The sequence below is a fragment of the Mustelus asterias genome, chromosome 4 (genome assembly GCF_964213995.1).
Source record: "Mustelus asterias chromosome 4, sMusAst1.hap1.1, whole genome shotgun sequence".
NCBI classification, from domain to species: Eukaryota; Metazoa; Chordata; class Chondrichthyes; order Carcharhiniformes; family Triakidae; genus Mustelus; species Mustelus asterias.
In genome coordinates, this window is record NC_135804.1 from 70,631,645 (window position 1) to 70,646,094 (window position 14,450).

Consider the following 14,450-nt stretch of genomic DNA (forward strand, 5'->3'; position numbering starts at 1 on the left):
CACCTCTCCCGTCTCCATCGACGACGCAAAGATCATCGCCAGAGGCTCTGCAATCTCTTCCCTCGCCTCCCACAGTAACCTGGGGTACATCCCATCCGGACCCGGCGACTTATCTATCTTGATGCCATTCAAAGATTCCAGCACAACCTCTTTGTTAAAGTCCACATACTCAATCTTTTCAGTCCACCGCAAGCCCACAGTACATCCACCCATGTCATTCTCCTCTGTGAAAACCAAGGCAAAATACTCATTAAGCACCTCTGCCATTTCTACTGTTTCCGTACAGACTTTCCTGCCTTCACCTTTTATAGGCCCTATTCCTTCACGTCTCATCCTTTTACTCTTCACATATTTATAGAACGCCTTACGGTTTTCCTTAATACTGCTTGCCAAGGCCTTCTCGTGACCCCTTCTGGCTCTCCTAATTTCCTTCTTTAGTCCCTTCCTACAAGCCGTATACTCATACTTTATGAAAATAACCTGAATTACATTCAACTTTTCATCTGGTAATGCATTACAACAGTGAATGCATTTCAAGAAAGGATTTTGACACATTTGGTGGATGTGAAAGATGCTAAATGAATGCAAGTCTATTTTTGTTCCTTTTTAAGGTATGATATTTGGATTGAATTTCTCTATCTGTTTGCCTCACCCCAAAGTGTGCTTCTCTGAACATTTGCACCTCTGCTTTCACTATGTCAAACCTCGCATGATACTCATTAGATCTCAGATACTTCCCAATATCTGGCCTGAATTCAAGTCTGGTGAATTGCAGAATACAGTAAAGATTTTGCTAGAATGGCTTCTTCACCAGTAGTGTTGACTGCTTGTCTCAGTCCTTCCTCTTGTCCCACAAGATGTTGTAAGCATGCAAAATATTTAAATATACTGCATTTTCAAAAGAATATGCTGGTCACAGCAAGGAACATTTAGAGTGGTCATTGGTTATGTTCGCTTCCTGTTTGATCTGGATGACGGCTTAGCTGAGAAACTGAAATATTCTTATCTTTAACTTGGCAGAATGACAAAGCAGTTCCTGCGGCAACACTGTAAACAGCAGAAGCTCTACCAGACACCTTACCTGAATGACGCACTCTATTTGCACTTTAAAGGTTAGTGGTACATTAATTCTATCTAAATTCCTAATTACTAACTTCACAGCCTGGAGTTTCCTTCATGGACATATGAGGGTTAGACCCAAAAACATACCCAATGTTGGCCTCGTTTTAACAATGATATATCCCTGCACCTTCCAAATCTCATTCAAAAATGGATGCAAATCAGCATAAACAAACACTGAAAACACACCATTTATTTCTTAATTTAATCTTTAACCTCTGGGGCAGCACAGTGGTAAGCACTGCTGCCTCACAGCACCAAGCACTGCTGCCTCACAGTGCCAGGGACCCAGGTTTGATTCCCGGCTTGGGTCACTGTCTGTGTGGCATTTGTCCATTCGGCTTTCCTCCGGGTGCTCTGGTTTCCTCCCACATTCTGAAAGACGTGCTGGTTCGGTGCATTGACCCGAACAGGCACCAGACTGTGGCGAGTAGGGGAATTTCACAGTAACTTCATTGCAGTGTTAATGTAAGTCTTACTTGTGACTAATAAATAAACTTTACTTTTAAAAGTTCAAGTTTCAACTCATTTCTTTATCATTCATATATATATGTCAGTCGCAGCATGTTTAAACCTGCAATCAGGAAAAAAAAGTTATTGATTTGGCTTTTACTTTGCATGAAAATAAAAATTACCTGCTTAACCTGAGCCCAAAATTCCATTACCCTTTAAGCCACACAATTGCTTTGTGCCCAGGGTGGACAATGTTAACGTTGCAATCTGGTCACAATGAAGTGCAGGCTCTAATTGTAAGTGATGTAAGCAGCTGTTACTAACTGGGGGGAAGGTTAGGGCATTTTTTGATTTCCACCTATGGGGGAGCAGGAAAAGGGAGCCTGTGCATGTGTCCTCTGTGTTCTGTGAATAACACGGGAGCAGTGGTGTAGTGGTTGTGGTAAACCATCGTTGGTTACCACTGTGGGGTTGTTATAATGTTGTTGTTGGGTTAGGGTGTTTACACTGTGGGATTAATATACCTGTGGTGGATGCTGTTATGGCACATCCCGGTCGGGCCCCGCCTCCTGGGGAGAGGTATAAGACCCTCTGCTCAGGCGGGACCCCTCCAGTCTGGATTGGTGTACTCGTGTTTAGATAGTTCCATTGTTTGTCAATAAAAGCCTTCAATCGCTGAAGCCTTGTACCTCGTGCTTGATTGTCGCGCATCAATTTTATTGACAAACACAAAACTCACGACAGTAAAGAGAGTATGGAGCAAATGCTGAAACCAGAGCGTCTGACGCTGGACCCACGTGCGGTCGGTGCCTCTAACACCTTCGACCACTGGCTGAAGTGTTTCGAGGACTACCTGGCGGCCTCTGCAGCAGTTACTACGGACGACGACAGACTCCAGGTCCTCCACGCGAGGGTAAGCGACACGGTCTATCTCGCGATTCGTGCGGCCACCACTTACCCGAGGGCCATCGAGCTCTTGAAAAAACGATACACGAGACCACCCAACGAGCTTGCCAGGGGCTGCGACTGCAAAGCTGTGTCGGCTGAGCAGTACATGTACGACCTCGCCCGAGATGCGTTTGTAGCAGGGGTAGGGTCCTCGTACATCCGGCTTAAGCTATTGGAGAAAGGGAACCTCAACCTGACCCAAGCGATGAAGATGGCTGAGATGCTGGAGGCAGCGTCGAAAAGCTTGGCTCTGTACCCCGAAGACCACATGGAGACAACGTGGCAGGAGCAAGCACAAATCCCTCCTCGCCCCACGGGCTCGCGCTCCCATATCGACCCGACGACGGCGGCAGCTCCAGGCGGCCAGCGGTGCTATTTTTGCGGAGGAGCCAAGCATCCACGGCAACAGTGTCCAGCTAAAACGGTGATCTGCAGTCAGTGCGGTAAAAAGGGGCACTACGCGAAAGTCTGCAGATCGAAGCCCAAGAACGGCAGTGCAGCCTGTGACCCTCCAGAGCGGAGACAATCTCCTTCGGCGTCGCAGTACCCACGAGGGCCGACCACGTGCGAATCCAGGACGACGCCATCGTGGCTGACGGAGGCGGAGGATGACCACCAGGAGTCGCTACGCTTGGCGCCCTCACCCACGTGCGATTCATGGGGGCGGCCATCGTGGTCGACGACGACCAGGAGCGACCAGCAGGGGTCCTCAGTATCAACCTCGGCTGCATGCAGTGATGTCCAAGGGCCAACGGTGGCGTCGATCTCTCTGGACCAGACAAAGCATCACAGGCTTGACTGTTCGATGATGAACATCAAGGTAAATGGTCGTACTGTGTATTGTCTGTTTGACAGTGGGAGCACCGAGAGTTTTATTCACCCTGACACTGCAAAGAGGTGTGGACTCCGGGTTCTACCTGCCAAACAGACAATTTCTATGGCATCACGGTCCCAGTCTGTACCGATCCAAGGACGTTGTGTGGTAACCCTAGAGGTGCAGGGCACAATTTACGAGCGATACAGGCTCCTTGTGTTGCCGCACCTTTGCGCGCCAATTCTCCTCGGACTAAACTTTATGGTCCACATGAAGAGTGTGATCCTACAGTACGGTGGGCCACTCCCTTCGCTGGCAGTAGGGAATCAGCCGCAGCCTCCAAATTGCCCAAAGCACCCCGCATGCAATCTTTCCACACTAAAGATCACCACACCCTCTTTATTTAAGAATCTGGTACCAGGCTGCAAGCCCATCGCTACTAAAAGTAGGCGTTACAGCGCTGAAGACCGGATCTTCATTAGATCTGAGGTTCAGCGGCTCCTCAAAGAAGGGATCATACAGCCCAGTGCTAGTCCGTGGAGAGCGCAGGTCGTGGTGGTTAAAAGCGGGAACAAACCCCGGATGGTCATCGACTACAGTCAGACCATTAACCGTTATACGCAGCTGGATGCGTATCCTCTCCCGCGCATATCTGATATGGTCAATCAGATTGCGCAGTACCGGGTGTTCTCCACCATAGACCTTAAGTCCGCCTACCACCAACTCCCCATCCGCCCAGAGGACCGACAATACACGGCTTTTGAGGCGGATGGTCGTCTATATCAGTTTCTTAGGGTTCCATTTGGTGTCACCAATGGGGTCTCGGTCTTCCAGCGTGCTATGGACCGAATGGTGGACCAGAACGGGTTGCGGGCTACCTTCCCGTACCTGGATAACGTCACCATCTGCGGCCATGACCAGCAGGACCATGACACAAACCTCCAGAACTTTCTGCGCACTGCGTCTCGCCTGAATCTGACCTATAACAGGGAGAAGTGTGTATTCCGTACGCGCAGGTTAGCTATCCTGGGATACGTGGTGGAAAACGGGGTCATCGGCCCTGATCCAGACCGTATGCGCCCCCTTACTGAACTTCCCTTGCCCGCTAGCGCAAAAGCACTGAGGAGATGCCTCGGCTTCTTTTCTTATTATGCGCAGTGGGTCCCCAACTACGCGGACAAAGCCCGTCCGCTCATCAAGTCCACGACTTTCCCACTCACGCCGGAGGCCCAATTGGCCTTCAAGGCTTTGAAAAGAGACATTGCGAAAGCCACGATGCACGCGGTGGATGAATCCATCCCTTTTCAGGTGGAAAGTGATGCATCGGATTTCGCCCTGGCCGCCACACTGAACCAGGCAGGCAGGCCCGTCGCGTTTTTTTCCCGCACCCTTCAAGGTCCCGAAATTCGGCATTCAGCGGTGGAGAAGGAGGCTCAGGCCATTGTGGAGGCCATCAGACACTGGCGCCATTACCTGGCGGGGAAGCGGTTCACCCTGATCACGGATCAACGATCCGTGGCGTTTATGTTCAGTAATACGCAGAGGGGCAAGATCAAGAATGATAAGATCTTGCGGTGGAGAATTGAGCTCTCCACCTATAATTACGATATTATGTATCGTCCAGGGAAACTCAATGAGCCCTCGGATGCCCTCTCGCGCGGAACATGCGCTATCATGCAGGAGGACCGCTTGAACGCCCTCCATAATGACCTGTGCCATCCTGGGATCACTCGGCTCTACCACTTCATAAAAGCCCGCAACCTGCCCTACTCGGTGGAGGATGTCAGGTCAGTAACGAGAAGCTGTCGGATTTGCGCGGAATGCAAACCGCACTTTTATCGACCTGACCGGGCACAATTGGTCAAGGCCACTCGCCCCTTCGAGAGGCTGAGTGTGGATTTTAAGGGCCCCCTTCCCTCAACGGACCGGAATGTGTACTTTCTCAATATCATAGATGAATACTCCCAGTTCCCGTTTGTTGTCCCCTGTGCGGACACGTCGACTGCCACAGTGATTAAGGCATTCAGTGATCTTTTTACCCTGTTCGGGTACCCCTGCTACATACATAGCGAAAGGGGCTCGTCGTTCATGAGTAACGACTTGAGGCAATTCCTGCTCTCATACGGGATTGCCTCTAGTAGAACCACGAGCTACAACCCTAGGGGTAACGGACAGGTGGAGAGAGAGAATGCTACAGTCTGGAAGGCTGTCCTATTGGCGCTGAAGTCCAGGGGCCTTCCAGTCTCCCGTTGGCAGGAGGTCCTTCCAAATGCGCTTCATTCCATTCGCTCCCTCCTGTGTACGGCAACCAATGCTACTCCCCACGAGAGGATGTTCTCATTCCCTCGGAAGTCGTCCTCGGGGATCTCCTTACCAGCCTGGTTGACGTACCTAGGACCCGTCCTTCTGCGGCGACATGTGAGGGCCCGCAAGTCCGACCCCTTGGTCGAACCGGTCCAACTCCTCCACGCCAACCCTCAGTATGCCTATGTGGCATATCCTGACGGGCGAGAGGACACGGTCTCGATTCAAGACCTGGCGCCCACAGGGGACGTAGCAACTCCTGTCGCTCCTACACCCCCTGTCACGAATCCCCTTTCACTTCTTTCTTCCCCGGACGTGGCGCGGTCAGCACCGGGACCAGTGCATAACAGTTATACTCCCATGTACAGCTTGCCTGAGACTCGGAGATCAGCGCCACCACAGAAGGTACCAGGATCCCCTGCACCACCGCTTCACCAGGGTCAACCGGCCCGTGAGTCCTCGAGGGGACAGCCGGACGCTGTTTTGGAGAGAACGCCACCGCAAGCACCTGCTCCGGTGTCACAACCGGTGTTGAGGAGATCACAGCGACGGTGCGGTCCTCCAGACCGTCTGGACTTGTAGATTTTTGTATATATGTAATCTGTTTTCGCACCCCGCCGGCCTTTGTTTTCAAAGGAGGGGTGAATGTGGTGAACCATCGTTGGTTACCACTGTGGGGTTGTTATAATGTTGTTGTTGGGTTAGGGTGTTTACACTGTGGGATTAATATACCTGTGGTGGATGCTGTTATGGCACATCCCGGTCGGGCCCCGCCTCCTGGGGAGAGGTATAAGACCCTCTGCTCAGGCGGGACCCCTCCAGTCTGGATTGGTGTACTCGTGTTTAGATAGTTCCATTGTTTGTCAATAAAAGCCTTCAATCGCTGAAGCCTTGTACCTCGTGCTTGATTGTCGCGCATCAGTGGTATTGTCACTGGGCTAATAATCCACAGACTCAGGGGATCCAGGTTCAAATCGCACCACAGCAGGAGTCTAATGATGAACATGACACCATGGTGCACTAATGTACTTTAGGGAAGGAAATCTGCTGTCCTTAGCTGATCCAGGTCCATCGCAATGTGGTTGACTTTTTAATGCCCAATGGGCAATAAATGCTGGTCCAGGCAGCAACGCCCGCATATCAGGAATGAATTTTTAAAAACCATGTTAAGAAAAAATACTGGCTCCAGATTCCTCCTTTACTGAACGAATGAGGAGTTATTTATAACAGAGAGTTCCTAATAATTATGGTGAACACATTTGTGTGAAATCGATTTCCCTACTTTGCATGATGGTCGCTATAAACTGATGGCGCTTCATGAAGGATGCTATTGCTCACAGGTAAATTTAACAAGCTTTCATACAATGCAAGTAGCTTTAATAAACTGCAATCGGTGCTTCGTATAAACCTGCACTACTTCAAACAGTGGAACAGTTCAAGTAAATAAAAGGTGATTAAACATTAACCAAGTGTTCACTTATGTTTATTCTCCTCCTTTGTATTGATTTGATTGAAGATTACGTTTACACTTTGAGTTTATAGATGCCCCTCTTCCCATTCAAATAGGCTGTTTGTTCTTGCATTCAGTGCAAACTAAGTCAGCACAACTGTCCTGCATGAAATAACTGAAGACACTGGACCCAGAAACTTTCAAATTGGTATTAACACAAATGGAAAATGTTTTTTTTAGCTAAAGTCCATTTTTAGCCTGGTGGGTTGATGTCATGGGCCTGTATTTAACTACAAGTGTGGAGAAGATTCAAGCTCAGAAATTGTCTTTCAATTATTCAGTTCGAATCCAAATGACTATTGTTTCAATACTGGAGAGATTTTAATGGTTATGATTAAAACTGATCTGATATGAATATTTGAGCACAGGACATCAAAATTGTGTTATCGTTTGATAGAATATATATGGTATTTGTAACTGAGATAACATTGTGCACATCAAAGCAAAAGCCTTTTGGTCATGATTCAGTTACATTCTAGTTTTCATACTGTATGTGACTTTTAGAAATGAACTTCAATTCAATTAAGGTAATTAATTTGAAGATAGTGGAAGCAAACAATCTACAGGAAAACAATATGATCAGAGTGCAGTAAATCCTGCAGAAAGATCTGCATGTGTCAGAAATGACTGGCAAGATATAGGACTAGTTATTGTAGCTGGTGCCCTTGAACGTAATGGCTGTTATTGGGATCAGCTAGAAATGAAAGTGAATTCCTGACTTTTCCTGTTTTTTCCCTTTTGAAGTAATATTTAATCATCCTTTTGATCGTATTGATAGTCAGGTGATTACAGTGGGATACGATTAAAGTTTGCTTTATTTCATATATTTTGCATAGAGTTCGGAATGTTGCAAATGTGTCTGTTGCATAAATCTAACTTTTCATTGCAAATTTATGGAAGTTTGTTTTGGAAATGGGAAATTGAAATGAAAATGGAAAATTGGACACTGTTCTCTCTCGGGTTCTCGCTCCCTGTTTCCTGCTGTTGTTACAAAGTTGTTGGAGAAGAAAATAAAGCCCTTGCCTGTTTTAAAAATTAATTTAAATCTTTGTCATATTATTGTATAAGATCATAAGAAATACGAGTAGGAATAGGCCAGTCAGGAAATCAAGCCCGCTTTACCATTGAATGAAACAATTTTCCAAATCAATGCTTATCTGATTGCCATCTTAACTCCACTTTGCTGCCTAGCCCCAGAACTGTTGACTCCCTTGTCAATCAAAGAGCTGTGTAACAGCCTTGAATGACCCAGCATTGTGCCAGACAATGACCATCTCCAACAAAAGAGGATCTAAATATCGACCCTTGACATTCAAGGTCATTACCGTCACTGAATCGCTCACTATCAAGATTTCTGGGGCTTACCATTGACCAGAAACTGTACAGGGCTAGCTCTCTGGAAAGAGAATTCTCATACCACATGATATCAAGAAATGGCAGAAGGCACTGGATACTGCAAAGGCGATGGGCCTTGACAACATTTGGCAATAGTGCTGAAGACTTGTGCTCCATAATTTTCCCTCGCTGAGTTGTTCCAGTACAGTTACAACACTGGCACCGACCTGGCAATGTGGAAAATTGCCCAGATATCTCCTGTACACAAGGATCAGGCCAGATCCAATCCAGCCAATTACTGCCCCAACAGTCTACTCTCGATCATCAGTAAAGTAATGGAATGGGTCATCGACAGCACAATCAAGCAGCATGTACTCAGAAATAACCTGCTCATTGCTCAGTTTCGGTTCCACGGAGGTCATTCAGCATCTGACCTCATTACAGCCTTGGTTCAAAGATAGAAAAAACAGCTGACCTTCAGTAATCATGTGAGTGTGACTGCCCTTGGCATCAAGGCAACTTTTGCCTGAGTGTGGCATCAAGGAACCCCAGAAAAACTGGAGTCAGTGGGAATCAGAGGGGAAAATCTCAACTGGTTGTAGTCATACCTAGCACAAAGGAAGATGGTTGTGGTAGTTGGACGTCAATCATTTCAGTTCCAGGACATCACTGCAAAATGATCCTCAGAGTAGTGTCCGAGGTCCGACTATCTTTGTCTGCTTCATCAATGGCATAAGTGAGGATGTTCGCTGATTGCACTATTTTCAACACCATTTGAGACCCCTCAGATACTGAAGCAGTCCATATCCAAATACAGCAAGACTTGGACAATATCCAGGCTTCAGCTGACAAGTGGCAAGTAAAATTCACATCACACAAATGCGAGACAATGACTATCTCCAACTAAAGAGAACAAAGAACAGTACAGCACAGGAAACAAGCCCTTCGGCCTTCCAAGCCTGTGCCGCTCCTTGGTCCAACTAGACCATTTGTTTGTATCCCTCCATTCCCAGACTGCTCATGTGACTATCCAGGTAAGTCTTAAATGATGCCAGCGTGTCTGCCTCCACCACCCTACTTGGCAGCGCATTCCAGACCCCCACCACACTCTGTGTAAAAAAACGTCCCTCTGATGTCTGAGTTATACCTCGCCCCTCTCACCTTGAGCCCGTGACCCCTTGTGATCGTCACCTCCGACCTGGGAAAAAGCTTCCCACTGTTCACCCTATCTATACCCTTCATAATTTAGAACACCTCTATTAGGTCTCCCTTCATTCTCCGTCTTTCCAGGGAGAATAAGCCCAGTTTACCCAATCTCTCCTCATAGCTAAGACCCTCCATACCAGGCAACATCCTGGTAAACCTTCTCTGCACTCTCTCTAAAGCCTCCACTTCCTTCTGGTAGTGCGGCGACCAGAACTGGACGCAGTACTCCAAATGTGGCCCAACCAGCATTCTATACAGCTGCAGCATCAGACTCCAGCTTTTATACTCTATACCCCATCCTATAAAGGCAAGCATACCATATGCCTTCCTCACCACCTTCTCCACCTGTGCTGCCACCTTCAAGGATTTGTGGACTTGCACACCTAGGACCCTCTGTGTTCCTATACTCTTGATGGCTCTGCCATTTATTGTATAACTCCCCCCTACATTATTTCTTCCAAAATGCATCACTTCGCATTTATCTGGATTAAATTGCATCTGCCATTTCTCCGCCCAATTTTCTAGCCTATCTATATCCTGCTGTATTGTCCAACAATGTTCATCGCCATCTGCAAGTCCAGCCATCTTCGTGTCATCCGCAAACTTGCTGATAACACCAATTACACCTTCTTCCAAATCATTTATATATATCACAAACAGCAGAGGTCCCAGGACAGAGCCCTGCGGAACACCACTGGTAAGAGTTTTAACAACACCAGGTTAAAGTCCAACAGGTTTGTTTGGTAGCAAATACCATTAGCTTTCGGAGCGCTGCTCCTTCGTCAGATGGAGTGGAAATCTGCTCTCAAACAGGGCACAGAGACACAAAATCAAGTTACAGAATACTGATTTAGAATGCGAATCCCTACAGCCAACCAGATCTTAAAGATACAGACAATGTGAGTGGAGGGCACATTAAGCACAGGTTAAAGAGATGTGTCTTGTCTCCAGACAGGACAGCCTGCAAGTCCAGGAGGCAAGCTGTGGGGGTTACTGATAGTGTGACATAAATCCATCAGTAACCCCCACAGCTTGCCTCCTGGACTTGCTGGCTGTCCTGTCTGGAGACAATACACATCTCTTTTAACCTGTGCTTAATGCTCCCTCCACTCACATTGTCTGTATCTTTAAGATCTGGTTGGCTGTAGGGATTCGCATTCTAATCAGTATTCTGTAACTTGATTTTGTGTCTCTGTGCCCTGTTTGAGAGCAGATTTCCACTCCATCTGACGAAGGAGCAGCGCTCCGAAAGCGAATGGTATTTGCTACCAAATAAACCTGTTGCACTTTAACCTGGTGTTGTTAAAACTCTTACTGTGTTTACCCCAGTCCAACGCCGGCATCTCCACATCATGAACACCACTGGTCACAGACCTCCAGCTGGAAAAAGACCCTTCGACTGCTACCCTCTGTCTCCTGTGGCCAAGCCAGCTTTCTACCCATCTCGCCACTTCTCCTTGTATCCCATGAGCCTTAACCTTCTTAACCAACCTGCCATGAGGGACTTTGTCAAATGCCTTACTGAAATCCATATAGACGACATCTACGGCCCGCCCTTCGTCAACCGTTTTTGTCACTTCCTCAAAAAACTCCACCAAATTTGTAAGGCACGACCTCCCTCTTACAAAACCATGCTGTCATAAATGAGATTGTTCCATTCTAAATGCGCATACATCTCTAAGAATCCTCTCCAACACCTTCCCTACCATGGACGTCAAACTCACTGGCCTATAATTACCCGGGTTATCCCTGTTAACCTTCTTAAATAACGGTACCACATTCGCTATCCTCCAATCCTCAGGGACCTCATCTGTATCCAATGAAGAGACAAAGAAATCCGTCAGAGGCCGAGCAATTACATCTCTTGTCTCCCTGAGCAGTCTAGGATAGATGCCATCTGGCCCTGGGGATTTGTCAGTTTTAATGTTAGCTAAAAAACCTAACACTTCCTCCCTTGTAATGGAGATTCTCTCTAACGGGTCAACACCTCCCTCTGAGACACTCCCAGTCAACAAGTCCCTCTCCTTTGTGAATACCGATGCAAAGTAGTCATTTAGGATCTCCCCTATTAACAAAGAACAAAGAACAGTACAGCACAGGAAACAGGCCCTTCGGCCCTCCAAGCCTGTGCCGCTCCTTGGTCCAACTAGACCAATCGTTTGTATCCCTCCATTCCCAGGCTGCTCATGTGACTATCCAGGTAAGTCTTAAACGATCTCAGCGTGCCTGCCTCCACCACCCTACTTGGCAGCGCATTCCAGGCCCCCACCACCCTCTGTGTAAAAAACATCCCTCTGATATCTGAGTTATACTTCGCCCCTCTCACCTTGAGCCCGTGACCCCTCGTGATCGTCACCTCCGACCTGGGAAAAAGCTTCCCACTGTTCACCCTATCTATCACCTTCATAATCTTGTACACCTCTATTAGATCTCCCCTCATTCTCCGTCTTTCCAGGGAGAACAACCCCAGTTTACCCAATCTCTCCTCATAGCTAAGACCCTCCATACCAGGCAACATCCTGGTAAACCTTCTCTGCACTCTCTCTAACGCCTCCACGTCCTTCTGGTAGTGCGGCGACCAGAACTGGATGCAGTACTCCAAATGTGGCCTAACCAGCGTTCTATAGAGCTGCATCATCAGACTCCAGCTTTTATACTCTATACCCCGTCCTATAAAGGCAAGCATATCATATGCCTTCCTCACCACCTTCTCCACCTGTGTTGCCACCTTCAAGGATTTGTGGACTTGCACACCGAGGTCCCTCTGTGTTTCTATACTCCTGATGACTCTGCCATTTATTGTATAACTCCTCCCTACATTATTTCTTCCAAAATGCATCACTTTGCATTTATCCGGATTAAACTCCATCTGCCACCACTCCGCCCAATTTTCCAGCTTTTCTATATCCTGCTGTATTGCCCGACAATGCTCTTCGCTATCCGCAAGTCCAGCCATCTTCGTGTCATCCGCAAACTTGCTGATTACACCAGTTACACCTTCTTCCAAATCATTTATATATATCACAAATAGCAGAGGCCCCAGTACAGAGCCCTGCGGAACACCACTGGTCACAGACCTCCAGCCGGAAAAAGACCCTTCGACCACTACCCTCTGTCTCCTACGGCCAAGCCAGTTCTCCACCCATCTAGCCACTTCTCCTTGTATCCCATGAGCCTTAACCTTCTTAACCAACCTGCCATGTGGGACTTTGTCAAATGCCTTACTGAAATCCATATAGGCGACATCCATGGCCCTTCCTTCATCAACCGTTTTTGTCACTTCCTCAAAAAACTCCACCAAATTTGTAAGGCACGACCTCCCTCTTACAAAACCATGCTGTCTGTCACTAATGAGATTGTTCCGTCCTACATGCACATACATCCTGTCTCTAAGAATCGTCTCCAACAACTTCCCTACCACGGACGTCAAGCTCACCGGCCTATAATTTCCTGGGTTATCCCTGCTACCCTTCTTAAACAACGGGACCACATTCGCTATCCTCCAATCCTCAGGGACCTCACCCGTGTCCAAAGAAGCGACAAAGATTTCCGCCAGAGGCCCAGCAATTTCATCTCTCGTCTCCCTGAGCAGTCGTTCTAAGCATAATTCCCCTCCTTTGTCCCTGAGCGGTCCAACTTTTTCCCTGACAGCTCTTTTGTTCCTAATATATGAATAAAATGCCTTAGGGTTCTCCTTAATTCTGTCTGCCAAGAACATTTTGTGACCTCTTTTTGCCCGTCTAACTCCCCGTTAAATATCTAAATATCAACCTTTGACGTTCAATGGCATTACCGTCACTGAATCACTCAGTATCAAGATTCTGGGGCTTGCCATTGACCAGAAACTGTACAGAACAAGCCGTATAAATACTGTGGCTACAAGAGTAGGTCAGAGGCTGGCAATCCTACGACGAATAACTCCCTTCCTGCCCCCGACCCCCTCAAAGCCTGTCCACAAAGAATGTGAGGGAATATTCTCCACTTGCCTGGATGAGTCCAATAACAGTCAAGAAGCTTGACATCATCCAGGACAAAGTAGCCCATTTGATTGGTACACCTTCCACAAACATTCAATCCCTCCACCACCCATGAACAGTGGCAGCTGTATGTACCATCTACAAGATAGGACGTTATAGCGCAGTACAGGCCCTTCGGCCCTCGATGTTGCGCCGACCAGTGAAACCAATCTAAAGCCCCTCTAATCTACACTATTCCAATATCATCCATATGTTTATCCAATAACCATTTGAATGCTCTTAATGTTGACGAGTCCACTACTGCTGCAGGCAGGGCATTCCACGCCCTTACTATTCTCTGAGTAAAGAACCTACCTCTGACATCTGTCCTATATCTATCACCCCTCAATTTAAAGCTATGTACCCTCATGTTAGCCATCACCATCCGAGGAAAAAGGCTCTCACTATCCACCCTATCTAATCCTCTGATCATCTTGTATGCCTCTATTAAGTCACCTCTTAACCTTCTTCTCTCTAACGACAACAACCTCAAGTCCCTCAGCCTTTCCTCATACGATCTTCCCACCATACCAGGCAACATCCTGGTAAATCTCCTCTGCACACTTTCCAACGCTTCCACATCTTTCCTATTATGCGGCGACCAGAACTGTACGCAATACTCCAACTGCGGCCGCACCAGAGTTTTGTACAGTTGCAGCATGACCTCCTGGCTCAGAAACTCAATCCCTCTATCAATAAAAGCTAACACACCGTACGCCTTCTTAACAACCCTATCAACCTGGGT

At 47.5% G+C, this 14,450-nt stretch overlaps 1 protein-coding gene across 1 annotated transcript in view; it reads left to right on the plus strand.

Annotated features, from left to right (window-relative positions):
- dnaaf1 (dynein axonemal assembly factor 1) overlaps positions 1–14,450 on the plus strand; it is a 155,104-nt gene that overhangs the window by 26,477 nt on the left and 114,177 nt on the right. Inside the window, exon 3 of the mRNA XM_078212026.1 lies at positions 1,021–1,112. Within this exon, the coding sequence (XP_078068152.1) occupies positions 1,021–1,112 (92 nt within the window). The remainder of the gene's footprint in view (positions 1–1,020; positions 1,113–14,450) is intronic.